General features: G+C 40.7%; 1 protein-coding gene across 2 annotated transcripts in view; it reads left to right on the forward strand.

The window, feature by feature from the left end:
• LOC126365908 (B9 domain-containing protein 2) overlaps positions 1-17,280 on the forward strand; it is a 65,601-nt gene that overhangs the window by 34,362 nt on the left and 13,959 nt on the right. For both annotated transcript variants that reach the window (XM_050008632.1, XM_050008631.1), the window contains exon 2: positions 5,424-5,523. In XM_050008632.1, the coding sequence (XP_049864589.1) occupies positions 5,436-5,523 (88 nt within the window). In that variant the 5' untranslated portion in view covers positions 5,424-5,435. The remainder of the gene's footprint in view (positions 1-5,423; positions 5,524-17,280) is intronic.

Raw genomic sequence — 17,280 nt, forward strand, 5'->3', positions numbered from 1 at the left:
TGGTGGGATATTAATTTTGTCTTTTTTAGTATCTGTGGCAGCACTGTTAAATACTTTCCAAGCGGCTTTGCATTTATTGGTGGAATTATGTATGCTGTTGGCATTGTAGGTTTTTTTGGTTTCCAGGATGGCTTTTTTGTATTCATTCCTGCATTACACATAGGCTGATTTGGCACAGTCAGACTTCATACTATTGTATATGTTGTACAGTAACAAAACTTGTTTCTTTAGATCTGTCTGCTGTTTAGTGTGCCTTATATTTTGTCTGTTTTGAGATCTGGATTTGTGGCTGCTGTCCATTATTTTGATTTTCTTTATGGGAATACTATAGTTAAATAGGGTCAAGAATGTATTAAAAAATCTATCAAATATTATTTTGGCTGTCAGGTCATTACTTGATGTGTAATGTCCATCAACACTACAATGGCCAAACCAGTCTCTGTCAGCAAGGGAATTATGAAATGTGTTAATTTTATCCTCTGTTATGGGTCTGGTAATCACAAATGCTGGGATAGGTCTGTTTGCATTGCTCCTATTGAGGGGAATTTTACTTGCATAATTTAGAGATACGGAGTCATGGTCAGAGAATGGGCACACTGCAACTTCGCATGTGTTTTCAGTGGTCTTGAAGTTTACAAAGATGTTATCTAAACATGATTTGTTTCTTGTGGGCCTGTTATTAACATGATGTAAATTGTTTTGTCTTAGTAAGTTTTCCAGATCTGCAACACTACCCTTACCTTTAGTAACATCAAAATCAGCATGCAAATCACCTCCTATTGCAATATCATAGTGTAGTCATTTAATATTACTTAATTCACTGAATAGCATGTTCATTTTTTCTAAAAATATCTTAATGCTTCCCTTTGGTGATCTGTACATGGATACTACTATTAGCTTTGACTATTAATGATTATACCCTTAACTTCAAAGTGCTGTTCATCACACAAGGAATATAGGTCTAGTTTGGTTATTGTACAATTGAGTGACTGGTTGGAATCAATTGCCACACCACCTCTAATGTGCTCTTTCCTACAGTAGTTATTTACTATACTAAAATTGTCAAATTTGGCAACTGCAAGTTCATCCTCATTAGCCCAGTGTTCACTCAGGGGAAAAAAAAAGAAAAAAAAACTGGTTATCAAGACGCCAAACTCATTTATGATAAGTTCTTTATCTTTCAGTCCTTGAACGTTAAGGTAACATATTTTAAGATCCATGCTCTTATTGCTAACACACTGAGCACTATGTTGATTGGTTTTCAAGCCTTTTTCAGGGCTTATCTTTTGGATTTCTGCCTCTTGTTGCCTTTTACTAAAAAATTGTTCACTCGGAGTGGTAGCACATCTACTGTTGTATGCCTACTCTTCCCTCCTTGTGATGATATTGTAGATGAGGCTGCTACTACAGGAATTGATGGAACTGCTCTTATGGTGTGTGGAGGCACTGTTGTGGCATCTGGTGACTGAGGAGATAAGGTGAATGCTCCTTCTACCGCTGCTGTTGAATCTTGCTGGTGAAGTGTGATAGGTACTGCTGCTGCTGCTGCTGCTGTAGGCATTGTTGTGGCAACTGGTAACAGTGGAGATTTGGATGTTGCTTCATCTTCTGCTGCTGTTGAATCCTGTAGATGAAGTGTGGTAGGCACTGCTGCTGCAGTGTTTGTTATGTGTGTAGGTACAATTGCTGCTTCCACCTCTACTTCTACTGCTGCAATAGAAGTAAATATTTCGTCAGATTCTGCTTGTGTCAAACAAGGAGCAGGAAGAGCAGCAATTACTTCTTGGTTGTCAGATGCTTTCAGTATCATGCTGATGTTTTGGCACAGAATCTTCTTGCCTCTGTTATTAAGGTGCATGTCATGTCTCGTGTAACAGTCTCTTTGCAAGGAGTCCATACTTATAAAATATGCATTTTGGTAGGCCCTGCAAATCTTTGAGTATTGCCTGTTTGCTTTTATGATTTCCACGTTCACACATGACCATTCTGAAAGGTCATGTCTATGTGGAATTCTGACGACAAAAACTGATTTCTCTTGTGTTGAATTTAGTATTGCTTTAAGGTTTCGTGTTGCACTATGGAGGTCATTTTTATGTGAAATAATTACACAAAACAACTAGTTTTAGGAAAAGTATGCTGAAATTCCCTGGAAAAAAACCTAAGGAAATGTAATTCACCTCTGAAAAGAATTAACTTGCAAAACCCTCATTCTATCAATTCTGCATTATTGCTTATCAGTTTTGGGCCCTGAACAAGTGGGATTAACCAAAGAAATAGAGAATCTCCAAAGAAGTGTCCTGTATTTCATCAGTATTTGATTTAGTGAGCATGAGACCACTGATAGTCATTCTTCCCACACACCATTCATGAACAAAGTTGGAAAAGGGGAAATAATGGCTCTGGAAGTACCATTATTTGTAGTCCAGATGATACATGACCTCTCAAATATGCTGATTTTACAAGGCACCAGTGGATAATATCTTAACTTTCACTGTACAATTTGAATCAGCACTATAAGAACAACAGTAAGATCATTGTATGTAGAAACTATGAAACTGTGTTCCCATCAGATAACAGAAACTTCAGTTAGCTAGAATCAATCTTAAGTTTGAAATGCACCACAAAGTTATGCTGAAGATATAACTCACAGTTGCTTAGTGGGAATTATCATGCTGCTTCAAATTTCTGTATTAGCTTTAATTTATCAGAGGAAATCATTATTACTTTAGTTGTAATGCTCACATAGTCCTTCATTCATTGTGTTTAAAAGTAGTTTAATGGGACAGAGCATAACATCTAGGCTGAAGTTAGATATAAAAGAGTTACAAAGACCAAATGATATCATTGATAGTATGCCACATGCGAGGGCATGCCAGAAGTGGTACAGCATTGTTTATGCAGTGAATGTGAGATAACAGGATCCTGAAGTGTCGGTTTTGCACCCATCCATGTCCCTAATATTTGTGTATGATCTTCTGCTAAACATATATCAGTCAGAGTTAGTTCATTTTCTCAAAAGCCAACAACTTTTCTCTCTTTTGATGCTTTTCATTCTCTCTATCAGTGTAAACTGTCCCTTTCCCTTTCCCTTTTTGCCATCTATATTTTTCCTCTGAAGAAAGAGTTACTTGAAATTTACATCAGCTCAAAATCTAATGTCTGGCTTTCTTTTCTGTTTAACAATGTAAACAAAAGGTAGACTGCTACTTACCTTAAAGATGACACATTAAGTTGAAGACAGGCACAATTAAAAGACACTTACACATTAGCTTTTGGCCACAATGTTCATCACAAAAAGAAAGAGAAGCACACACACATTCATTCATACAAGCAAGCACACAAGCACACCTCATGCACACGACTACAATCTTCGACATCTTAGACCAGAATGCAGCTGTCACATGGAATGAAAGCAGCAAGCCGGAGGGGGGTGGGGAAGGGAAAAGGATAGCAGTGTATGGGTGAGGGGCAGACAAGAGTAGCACTATCTGGTGGAGCATGCAGTGGCTCGACTGCCAACAGGTGCAACGTTGGAAGGCTGATGAGCAGGGAGGTGGGTGGGGGGGGGGGGGGGGGGGGGGTTGGGGGAAGGGCAAGTATAGAGCAAAAAAGGAGAGGGTTGGGAACAGATAGATGGGTGCATTGGCAGAAAGCAGCACAGAAAGAGGGTAAGAGAAGAGAATAGGGAGGAGGTGGTAGGACAGAGAAGGTGGAAACTGTTGAGTGGAGGGTGTGGGAACAGTATGTTGCTGTAGGCTGAGGCCTCTCAACCTATGGTAACTTTCTGTTCCCACACCCTCCACCCAGCAATTTCCAGTCCCTTTGTCCTATCACCTCCTTTTTATTCTCCTCTCCCAACTTCTGTGTTTGCTGCCCTGCACCAATACATGTGCTGATCTTTCCCATTCTTCTCCTTTCTCACTATGTCCCCCCCCCCCCCCTCTCTCCCCTGAATGTCCTCACCACCTCCTTACCCTCAGCTGTGCCAGACCAGACAGTACAGCTCTTCTCTTCACCCCCCCCCCCCTCCCCCCTGTACATGGCTACTCGTTTCCCTTCCCTCCCCCTCCAGATTACTACTTCCATTCCATGTAACAGTTGTATACTTGTCCAAGCCACTGGAGAGGGCAGTCATGTGGATGTGAGGCATGCTTGTTTGTGTAAATGAATGTATCTGTGCTTCCCTTTCTTTTTCTGATGAAGGCTGTGGCCAAAGATAATGCATAAGTGTCTCTTAATTGTGCCTGTCCGCAACTTAATTTGCTTTACAGAAGTAGCAATCTCTCTTTTCATTACATTATTGGTATTCCAACCTGGAGTTTCCATTGTTATCTTTTCCGTTCGTGAGATTATACAGTTTTGCTGATGGCTCGTGCATAGTAAACGCATCTTACTGTGTGTCATCCAGTCTCAAGCTGTTTATTAAACTTCTGAATTTTCAAGAAATTATCTCCAAGTCTTATAAAATACTGGATGAAGCCAAAAAAGCCATGTTGTTGTTGTTGTTGTTGTGGTCTTCAGTCCTGAGACTGGTTTGATGCAGCTCTCCATACTACTCTATCCTGCGCAAGTTTCTTCATCTCCCTGTACCTACTGCAACCTACATCCTCCTGAATCTGCTTGGTGTATTCATCTCTTGGTCTCCCTCTACGATTTTTACCCACCACGCTGCCCTCCAATACTAAATTGGTGATCCCTTGATGCCTCAGAACATGTCCTACCAACTGATCCCTTCTTCTAGTCAAGTTGTGCCACAAAGTTCTCTTCTTCCCAATCCTATTCAACACCTCCTCATTAGTTATGTGATCTACCCATCTAATCTTCAGCATTCTTCTGTAGCACCACATTTCGAAAGCTTATATTCTCTTCTTGTCTAAACTATTTATTGTCCATGTTCCACTTCCATACATGGCTACACTCCATACCAATACTTTCAGAAACGACTTCCTGACACTTAAATCTATAGCCATAAATTCTTGAATGAGAGGTTTATAGAAAGTGGTGTATTGTCTCTCACATGGGCTGTTAAAACTCATGTTAATAAAATGACATGTTTACTGTGTATTTTTTCAAAACTTTGATTACATTTTGAGATTTACTAGAAAGCTCAGCTAATCAAACCCAGAGATGGAGAACAGGAAATACATACAGCTTATCTTTATGATGCATACTAGTTCTAACAGCAAACCTAGTGTATCATCATATGCAAAGTAAGTGATTGCATGTGTGTGTATACTTGCTCATGCTCCCTGTACAACTATCATGTCTCTTATTTGTTGTCTTTGTGTTTTAATACTTTAGTTCTACAGTTTCCCAATACTACGTCTAGAAGTATTTATTTAAATTCACTCATTTCAGTCTTCACTCCCAGTCAGAAAAGCATGTGGAAAGGTCATATTTAATGCTGTATTTATTTGTTGCAGTGGTGCCATGAAATGGCAGAAGTTCATATAATTGGACAAATTGTTGGAGCAAGTCATTTTCCAAAGCATAGTTTATTCTGCAAATGGCAGATACATTATGGTAAGACAGTGTGTAATTAGACTATGAAAATACTTTTAATTACATTTTGGTGTTGCTGTTTTACTAAGCCTCTTTTCTCATACGTTTTATTGATGTGAACAGCAACAGCACTCTCCATTCAACACAGAAGGTGATATATAGAAATATAGATTACATACCAATGGAATTAACTTATTTAATAATTTAAAATTCAGCCTCATCTAATGCATAAATGAAGACTAATGTGAATGAAATTATGCTAAAAACGTAGCCGGCAAGCTGTAGGTGGTTGCCCTACAGGTCTCCTGTATCAACTATTGAAAAAGCAGAATGCTTCAGAGGACCAGACCACGAATAAAGCAAAAGCAAGTTATTTTGTCCAGCCATTGGCCAAAAGCAGTACATTTACCATAGTTGTAGTTCTCTTACATCCACACCCTTTTCCCACTCTTGCTATGACCTAAATATTCCTTACTGCCGTTGTAAGATCATGCACACAAGAAAGAATTGTAGGGGGAAGAGCACATCTAACTTCTTGCAGCACGATAAATAACTTTCCAGCCAATTAACAGTACACAAATGTGTTAAAGCATTGATGTTACTTGATCTTGATATGTCTCTCTTGGTACCTTAATTTCCGGGTTCCCTTTCATATGCACTTCCTCTTCAAGACCCGATTGGTCGGAGTTGAAAACAAATTCCTCGCTGAATGGTGGGATAAATTTGTTTATCTCATCTACAAATTTTCAGGCCAGTTCTGCAGTTTACTGTGTGCCATCAAGATGATGCTTTGTTTGTTTGCTTCCACTTCTGTAGCACTGTTTGAAGTTATGCAACCATCCAATACTTCTCTTGAAATCGCTGTAATCCATCTCATGTACAATTTGATATGGATAATGTAGTAGGTAAACATCATGCACATCCTGTAAAATGTATCAAGCATCCTCAAAAAAAAAAAAAAAAAAAAAAAAAAAAAAAAAAAAAAAAAAAAAAAAAAAAAAAAGTTTTGTAACAAGTACGAATTGTCCTCCCTTAAATATCCATAGTTTTTCTTATGCACTATGTGGTCATATTACTACGTATTTATTCAAAATCTGTTCATAATTTTTATTTTATTTTACTATGCAGCAGATGATCTTCCATTTGCCATAATTATGTTTAATACCCACTCCTTGGATAACTATAGTCCTTTACTACATTTCTCTGGATACAAGATTTGTGTCACCTTGTCAAACAAGGGTGATGAACTACAGGACTCATCACCTGTTTCAGTATCACTTTGATTTGTTAATGCACATACTGTCATTATTGTACTCCACATGTACATTATCTACACAGTTGAGCATACAGGACACCACACATTTCACTGACTCATCTTGCAGAAACGCTAATATTTAATTTGCCATTTCTTTCTCACCAGCTAAATTCCTTGGGTTCCTTTCTGTCAAAATGTCAATTTCAGCAGGTGTTGTTGTAGATACAATACAATGTTCTCTTTGTTTATCATTGCAGTTGCTATGCTTGGTATCACCGTAGCACTGTCGTAAGTTACTCGTTGACTAAGCAGTTCAACTACATTCTGTAGCCTCACACTTTGCTAGCCATTGGATACTGCCAGTGCCACTGCTTTTTGCCCTGAGCAACCAATATTTTGGTTGCACAATAGACAGTATGTGAAGTGCTATATGCTAGAAACATCATTGGCATTTTATGACCTTGCGCTCAAGGGGTTACTTGGGTGTGATGTTGCATTCCATACCATCAGTCGTGTCAAGGCAACATTCTGCAATAGCTGATATGCTCAGCTGTTTAAAGTGTGTTGGATACTTATGCTCAGTACACTGGTCCTCTGTGGTCCTAATGGTCTGACCAACATGTGACATGCCACAATACAAGGAATGTAATAGACACCCATCTTACAAATACAAAGGTCATCTTTAATTGGACCTAAAAGGACCCTAATCTTAGATGGAGGTCAGAAAAAATATTTCACATCATATTCACGCAAAATACAACCAATCTCATTGGAGATGCTCCCTGCATAAGGCAGAAAGGCTGTAGATCTTGGTGCCAACTCAGTATTATCATCACTCATCCGGTGCACAGGTGGTCAACAGTGCAACACGTGTCTGGTGTGTCCTTCACTATATCCATTCTGATAAAATGTGACCTCAGGATGAATTAACTCAGCTGACAAACTCTCAGGGTCTGAAATGAAATGGGCCCTGTGAACCAAGGTACAAAGTACCCTTTTATGCTGAGTCAGATTGTGGCAACTATCAGCCAGTAGATACAAATCAGTGTGAGTAGGCTTCCTATACACAGCATGTCACAATGTGCCATGAACTTCCTCCTGACCAACACATCAAGGAAGGGAAGGCAGCCATTTTTTTCCACATACAACATGTCCTTGGTTCTCGCCACCCACCTGGCCTTAATCTACATTAATTTCTTCTTTCTCAGCTTTTCTTCACTGTAACTACTCTTTGCTTCACTCCATTTTAGTTTTCTACATCTTTCATTGTCTTTCCCATCTATTTTTCACCGCCCCCTCCCACCTCTGTTACATACAATGCACTTAGCTTCTCACTCTTATTAACTCGTGCACAATGTTTACTAAAACTCTGTAATTTCTGTCTTGCATATTATACTTCCTTCCAACTTTAAGCTCTGAGGTTTTCAAATATCATCTGATGCAGTTCCCAACAATCAGTCTTTCCTTCTCACTCCCCGACCAGCGGTTCTGGGTGACTTTCCCAAAATCTACCCCTTTTCCTAGATCTCTCCAGTCCTTTTCCTTCACCCTTCTTACTTCCCCTTCAACCTTTCTGTCTGTAGAAGGAGCCACTGGCTCTGACAGCTTGCCAGTCACAAGTCTTTTATTTGTGTGTTCTGCTGCAGCTTGGTGAGTAGATTTTTTTATCTACCCAATTAAATAATTTATATATTAAAAACAAAGATTCCAAGACTTACCAAGCGGGAAAGCGCCGGCAGACAGGCACAATGAACAAAACACACAAACACACACACAGAATTACTAGCTTTCGCAACCGACGGTTGGAAGGAGAGGGAAAGATGAAAGGATGTGGGTTTTAAGGGACAGGGTAAGGAGTCATTCCAATCCCGGGAGCGGAAAGACTTCCCTTAGGGGGAAAAAAGGACAGGTGTACACTCGCACATACACACATATCCGGAAGGTGTACATGATCAAAGGGAGAGCCACGTGTGAAAGCACCCATGTGATTTACCAACTGACCTGCCTACACTGTGACGCTTTCTATGTGGGAATGACCAGCAACAAACTGTCCATTTGCATGAATGGACACAGGCAGACAGTGTTTGTTGGTAATGAGGATCACCCTTTGGCTAAACATGCCTTGGTGCATGGCCAGCACATCTTGGCACAGTGTTACACCGTCCGAGTTATCTGGATACTTCCCACCAACACCAACCTATCCGAACTCCGGAGATGGGAACTCGCCCTTCAGTATATCCTCTCTTCTCGATATCCGCCAGGCCTCAACCTCCACTAATTTCAAGTTGCCGCCCCTCATACCTCACCTGTCTTTCAACAACTTCTTTGCCTCTGTACTTCCGCCTCGACTGACATCTCTGCCCTTACTCTTTGCCTTTAAATATGTCTCCTTGTGTCTGTGTATGTGCGGATGGATATGTGTGTGTGTGTGTGCGAGTGTACACCTGTCCTTTTTTCCCCCTAAGGTAAGTCTTTCCACTCCCGGGATTGGAATGACTCCTTACCCTCTCCCTTAAAACCCACATCCTTTCGTCTTTCCCTCTCCTTCCCTCTTTCCTGAAGAAGCAACCATCGGTTGCAAAAGCTAGTAATTCTGTGTGTGTGTTTGTGTGTTTTGTTCATTGTGCCTGTCTGCCGGCACTTTCCCGCTTGGTAAGTCTTGGAATCTTTGTTTTTAATATATTTTTCCCATGTGGAAGTTTCTTTCTATTTCATTTACAATTAAATAATTTTATCAATAAATGAATATTCAAGTGGATAGAATTCAGCTATTCTAAAAAATTGTTCAAATTCTCATGCCATGAGGCCAAAGTCTTCATATCTGAAAAAATAAGCAGGTTTCAGAGCCGATGACTGCAAGGTACATTTGTCAAAGTCCTCCATAAACAAATTTGCAATAATGGGTGACAATGGTTTCCCATGGCAACTCCATCTGTTTGCTAATAGGTGTGGTCATTCAATAAAAAGGAAGTGAAAGTCAACATACATTGAAATGGGTACATTAATTCAACATCAAACCTAACCTCAGTTAACCATAACCAGTCAGACAGAAGATATTAGTGAAGAGAAAGACCAAATCGAAACTTACTAGAATATCAGAGTCATTCAGACACATTCCCTCTAATTGACATAAGAAATCTGATAATTCTTGGTGAGCTCAAAAGAGTAGCTAGGTGATTTGCTACATGATATGTTGGAGCCACCAGTCTTACTGACAATGGGATGAAGAGGAACCCCTTCTTTGTCGATCTTTGGAAGGCCATATAACCAAGGGGAACATCGTAGTAAGTAGTACAACTGTTGGTAGTCTACTGCAACAAGGAATTTTCTTCAAGAGGATGTTAGTCTTTCACTCAACACTTTTTGTGGGGTCAGCACCGACCCTGTGATGTACTGAATCAGAGAGTAAACAATGCATCTTTTGAACACAATCCTGCATGCCCAGAACAGCTGTAGCATTGCTCTTGCCCACAGGTAAAATAATATCCAGATCAACTCAACGTGAATGAAAAGCAGCCCTCCCTGCTGTTCTTATATTATTCTTGAATAGATGTGCCTGAGTCAGCACAAGCTGTGCCTCCCTCCTAGCCTCCTCTGCAGCCTTAGGAGGTAGTCAGAAAACAGCCTGTTCAATAGAACTAATAAAATCAATACTGGCAAATGCTTGGGCATCAGTGTAAAATTAAAAACTTTTCCTAGCACTGGTAAAGCTGCATCCTCCAAAGCTTTCTCCATGAGATTTATCATAGGTCGCTGAGATAAAGTATTGGACCCTGGTCCACAGAAATGTGCAAACTTCACCAAATGCTTGCAAGATATGGAATGAAATTTCCAGTCAGACTTTGAACATGAAGCAGTGCTCAGCCAATCCTAAGGAAAAGCCAACATTTTCATAGCAGTCATTAAACTGAATCCAAAACTATTCCTTGGAGACAAAATCCAACTGTTGAACAGTGTCATGAATCCTTTTGCAAACAACAGTGATGCCAATGCAGTTTTTGATGCAATTGGCAGCAGGAGAATTAATATGATGCACAACTTTGGCAAATGTTGCAACAATATTTTGATCATGATACTTCTCCAGAATGACAATGCACTTTGCAGTCTTCCTCTACTGCTGTAGAGTTTGTCCAACCTTAACAATCAAGGATATATTTCTTTCCCATATAGCTAAACAATGAGAGTTTCCCCTGGCTTATACAGCGTTCAAATAAATTAGCAGAAGCAGCCAGGTGAAGTTTTCGAGAACTGCTGATATTTCGACAAGTGCACAATATGCCAGTTTCAAGGCAAAACTGCAGCAAGTGAATTTAAAATCTCTGTTTGCAGAGACACTCTGGAAAAATAAAAACTCTCTCTCTCTCTCTCTCTCTCTCTCTCTCTCTCTCTCTCTCTCTCTCTCTCTCTGTACACACTAGCACCATAGCACCACCACAAAGACCAAAGAAGATGACCAATGCTAAAAGAAAAGGATACATTATACTTGTCAACAGTTGGATTTTGTTTCCAAGGCATTGTTTTGACTTAATTCTCTGGTACCGCGCACCGCGGAATTTGAATCCCCGCCAGACGTCAGGGACGTCAAAGACTCATAGAGGTCTCTGCACCATCGCTCCATAAGCTGTGGTGGCGTGTGCCTCCTGGCCCACATGTAGAGTGAGGGTGCCATAGTGGAATACATGTTTGCAGCAGCCAATAGCTGTGTGCCTGAGTACTTAAGCACCTGCCTGTCACTCAGCCTGCCAGTCTAACCTTGCGTACATCTGAGGACATATTAGACAGTGTATTTACTTTCATGTTTTCTTTATGAGTGGACGTGGTTGTCTTATTTGGTTTTCTTCACTCTATTGTCCCTTCTTATTGTTGCCATGAGGTCCTTCGTTGGTCATGTCCGTCCTCTCTCGTTGTGTTGTTGTTCGCAGGCCGCTCCGCGGGTCCCCCCACGTTTCCGTTGCTTCAACCCCATGACTGTTTTGGTCACTGTTACAACAAATTCAGTGACTGCTTGAAAAAATTTGGCTTCCTCTTGGGATTGGCTGGATGATAATTCATGGTTGCAGCCTGGTTGGGAATTTCATTCTGTATCTGACCATCATTTGCTGAAGTTTGAAATTTTTGTCACTTGTGGTCTAATACTATATCTTGATATTCTGTGATAAATGTCATGGAGAAAACTTTTGATGACACAGCTTTATTTGTGCTAGAGAAAGGTTTAAATTCTGCACCAATGCCCGAGCATATGCCACTGGTTGCTTTTATTAGTTCTATTGAACAGGATATTTTTAAATTGCATCCTGATGTTGCAGAAGAGGCTAGGAGGGAGCTGTGTTATGTGTTAATTGGGGCACACCCACCCTAGTTTTGGAGGCATGTGTGAAGACTGATCTAAGAGTTTTGTAGATGAGTAACTAGGTGGTGCAGGTCGGGAGCCTTGGTGATAAGAGTCTTGTTTAGCTAAATAGGCTCTATTGCCTGCTGTTATTCTCCATTTGATTTCATAGTAAGTGTCATGTGAGTTGGTGGCTGACAAACTCAGATACTGCTCAACCCTCTTAAAGGTTTAGTTTTATAGTTTTCCGCCATTATTGAGGTCAGCATGTTCTCCTTTTGTGGATTTCCAGCAGCCTTTTGCACTCTAAGAATGGAGGAAAAAAGTGGGATGAAGAGTGCATCATGAAGGAGTTATGCAAATTGCTCGCAAATTGATATTCATACAGGTATTCACAGAAAATGTAAAACTGTAAACTTTGGCAAATGGTGGATAACACTGCAGTGCAATTTCACCATGCAGCTGTCAAGGATAGTAAACAGGGTCCATGTCGGTACCTGGGCGTAAAGTCTGTGAATCTTTCATTCTGTTTACTCAGTTGGACAGTAACTGCACCTCACAGACAGATGCTTGGACAATATATACAGATTGAAATTTTCACTCTGCAGTGGATTGTGCACTGATATAAAACTTCCTGGGAGATTAAAACTTTATGCTGGACTGAGACTTGAACTCTGGATCTTTGCCTTTTGTGGGCAAGTGCTCTACCAACTGAGCTACTCGAGCATTACTCACATCATCCTCACAGCTTTAATTCTGCCAGTACCTTGTCTCCTACCTTCCAAACTTCACAGAAGCTCTCCTGTGAGCCTTGCACAACTAGCACTCCTGGAAGAAAAGATATTGCAGAGACATGGCATGTTTCCAGAATGAAATTTTCACTCTGCAGTGGAGTGTGTCCTGACATGAAACTTCCTGGCAGATTAAAACTTGTTGCCAGACCGAGACTGGAACTCTGGACCTTTGCCTTTTACAGGCAAATGCTCTACCAGCTGAACTACCCAAGCACAACTCACGCCCTGTCCTCACAGCTTTAATTCCCCCAGTACCTTGTCTCCTATCTTCCAAACTTCACAGAAGCTCTCCTGCAAACCTTGCAGTAGGAGAGCTTCTGTGAAGTTTGGAAGGTAGGACACAAGGTATAGGCGGAATTAAAGCTGTGAGGACAGAGCATGAGTTGTGCTTGGGTAGCTCAGTTGCTACAGCACTTGCCTGCAAAAGGCAAAGGTCCCAAGTTTGAGTCTTGGTCCGGTGCACAGTTTTAACCTGCCAGGAAGTTTAATATATGCAGATGTTAGCAACTGAGTGAGGAGGGCATGCAGTTGGGCTCAAAGAAGGCGGTTGAGTAATAGGCTAATCACTCAACATTTGAATTGGAGCAGTGGCACTATACAACGATGTTGGCAGCAATGGGTGAATCATGGCTGAACACAAAATTAAGGAGGAATTGGTTGACCTAGAGAGATGACAGACTGAGAGGGGCACTCAAAGCCCTGGATTCATCACCATCCAACCAACATGCAATTGGTGCTTCAGTGCTTGGTGCGCCTGCTACCATTGCCCTTTGTACAGCAACAAGCCCATTTTCAATGGCATCATACACATTTGGCATGGAATCTCATTGACTGGAGTAGAATTTTCTTCAGTGATGAGTCATGCTTCAAACTGAGCCCTGATGACGAGCGAAGATATGTCTGAGGATGCCCCAGACTGTGGTGAGAGACTAACATGTCACCTGCCATACGGCCTGACAACCAGGAGAGATGGCCTGGGCTGTCATTTCGTTTCACAGCAGGACCCCTTTAGTTGTCACCTGTGGCATCCTAACAGAACAGTGGTATGTCAATGATATGCTATGTCCCAGTTTGCCTTTCATGGAAACTCATCCAGGGCTTATATTTCAGCAAGATAATTGCCACCTGTAGATGGTAAGAGTTTCTACTGCTTGTATTCATGCTTGCCAAACCCTACCTTGGCCAGAAAGGTCTCTTAATCTCTCATCAGTTGAGAATGTTTGGAGCATTATGGGCAGGACTCTAACCAGCTTGGGGTTTTGACAATCTAATGCACCTATCTATTGCACAGAATCTGGCACCATATCCAGCAAATCTGTCAATCAAAAAACTGCTTGCATAAGTGCCAGAAGTGGACCATCACATTATTGACTTGTCCAATTTGTGACACCTTTATGTTGAATAAATCATCCAATTCTTCCAAAATTCTGATCCTTTCTTTGTCTGCACCCGTTTGGATAATTCGCTGCTCTTTTTATTTTTTAGAGTGTATTTTGTTTTCCTCTGGTTGATGTTTAATCACATGTTCCTGCTAGCCTGTTCAAGGATGATAAATGTCTTTTCCATTACCTGCTGGGTTCTTTCCACTATATGTGTGTCATATACATAATCAAGTGTGTGCTGTGATTCATAGAAGATCATCTATCTGCTCCAAAAGTTTGCATCTCTCACCACCTTCTCCAGGACAGCATTTAACAGCATTTAAAAGGAGACAGGCCAGCACATCTCCTTATTGTACCCTGTTTTTGATGGCTAGTGTGTCAGACATTATTCTTCCAGTTCATGAAATGTATTAACAGTTGTGAATAGCGAAACCTTCAGTTGTGTAATGGAATGATGACAAAGAAAATTTGTGCTGGATCTGGATTTCCCACTTATCACAAGCGATCATCTTACCATTTGGTTATCTGAGCATGACTCGTAGTTGGATCCAAACTTCCATATGTTGTGAACTGTGTGCCTACAACCTGTACTTGTACATCCATTATGTATACTTTCATCCAGGAGAGATATTTTGCTTGAAAGCTGCTTGACTAGTTTCAGCAGATAAATATGATTTGAGCATAACTTATAGTCAGACCCAAATTTCCGTATGTCATGAACTATGTGCCTATAACCTGTACTCATACATTCATTATGTATATTTTTGTGCAGGGGAGACATTTTACTTGAAAGTTGCTTGCCCAGTGTCAGCAGATAAATACGATGTCGCAGTGCTTGTGTTATTGTGAATTATGATGCATAATTGCTATGGACATGCATACATGCAACTGTGAATACATTTCATGCATTTCATAATGACTGTAGTCTCTGCAGTGCCTGTTCCTTCAGACATGCATGCATATCCAAAGGAAAATTTTATCATAATTTGGAATAACACAGGCACTGCAATATCATATTTATCCGCCGACAATGGGCAAGAGCCTTTCAAGTAAAATGTCTCCCCTGTACAGGAATATACATAATGGATGTATGAGTACAACTTGTAGACACACGATTGATGTCGTATGGAAGTTTGGCTCTGGCTGTGAGTCATACTTGGATAGCCAAATGGTAATGTGACCACTTGCAATAAGTGGGAAATACAGGTTTGAGTCCAATACAAATTCTCATTGTTTTCATTCCATTATACAGGTGATGGTTGTCTGTAATCACAATTGCAAATACATTTCATGTACTTCATAATGGCTGTAATTTATATAGTGCCTGTTCCTTTGTACATGCATGTCCGGAGGAACATTGCGTCATAATTTGGAATAACACGTGCACTGCAATATCGTATAATTCTTCCAGTTCTTATGCTACTTCATATCTCATATATTGTTGTTCTCATTAGCCTAATCAAATTTCTAGGGATTCCCCATTCAACCAAGACATGATATAATTGCTTTCTATTTATATTACCATATGCTGCTTCAGAGTTTATAAGGAGGTGATACATGCCAGATCTGAATTTGATTGTCTTCACTGGAGTTTGCCTTTGAGTAAAGGTCTGATATGCTGTTGACTTTTCTGGAAGAAATGAACATTGCTATGCCCCCATCTCGCTCTTAATTATTGGCAGGAGGCAGTCAAATAATACACTGAAGGAATTTGGGTTGGACATGTGTGGCAGAACAGACAACACTCAGGTACATTAATATTATTTTAGTGTAATGACCTAAACAGCTGTTGTATGTCCTTTCCATAGACATCTTCTTTCTCTTCTTCCTCAGTTGCTTCCATTGTTGTGTGGGAGCTAACTATAGAAAATTGAAGAATTTACCATTTGCACTTAGTGTTGATAATCTTGGGCAAATAGGTAAACACAGTTACTTTATGCTTTAGTTGGTGATGTACCACAACCCTGTGCCAGACTTGTTCTTCCTCTCACTGCTGCTGTGAACTATATTAGCTTCTCTCTTTTCTAAAATCCCATTCCATCCACCTTATTTCTTGCAGTGCTGTGATGCTATGCTTCAGTTTTGTTGTTTGATCCATCAGCACTCTCAAAGGCTCCTGTGGTATACTTAGATTTCACATTGCAGGTTCCAGTATATAAATCCAATTAATGCTTTATTTCATATTGATATTTCTGAAGTTATTTTTAATGGCTTGTCTGAGAAATTCCATGGCAGCTTCTGCTAAAAAAGATAACCCCGCCTTTCCAGTAACAGTTACGAAATTCTTGATAAAAGGTTTCAAAACACTTCACTCATCTGTTACCAATATATCATGTATTATCTGGGAAAAAAGTTATAATGGGATTTGGAGTGAGAGGTGAGGTACCAGGATCACAATCACGCCACTCTGGAGTTGGTCAAGTGCCAGTCAGTGGATTATATGCTGAGTGGACCAGCACATCATCCATGTCATAGGCCACTACATGACAAACTAGGCCAAACACCAGGAAGTACTACAGCCCAACCTGCTGCCAGTTACAACAATGTCATTGCCTCTATTCCAGATAATTTGGTATGACACACAAACACCACAGTCAGTGGGAAGCAGCAGGATTTAACATACTGTAACATACTCATCAGCTATTGAACACCTGGACAGCTATGTGATGTTGAGCCTGTGCTGCTCAGCACTGTGCCGAGGACACAAATGAATCTGCCACCACTGCTTTCTGCCTAAGCATCTAGGTACCAGTGCAGTCCCACACTCAGGTGTGATATAGCCAAGTGATCTTGCAGTAGCTGCTGTCAGCCACACCTTCTTTGACTGGGGAATCTGAGAATCTGGTGACACCAGTAGTAGTAGCAGCAGCAGCAGCAGTAGGGTGGACAGTCAATGACCAAGGGCTGGCATGCCAGGAAATGCCATGATATTCCCCTCACCTGCCATTGTTAATTGCAGTTCGCAGCCAAAGATTGTAAATGACCTGCAGTGAAGAAGTTCTCATAACCCTGATCGGA

Source organism: Schistocerca gregaria, chromosome 4 (genome assembly GCF_023897955.1).
Source record: "Schistocerca gregaria isolate iqSchGreg1 chromosome 4, iqSchGreg1.2, whole genome shotgun sequence".
NCBI lineage: Eukaryota > Metazoa > Arthropoda > Insecta > Orthoptera > Acrididae > Schistocerca > Schistocerca gregaria.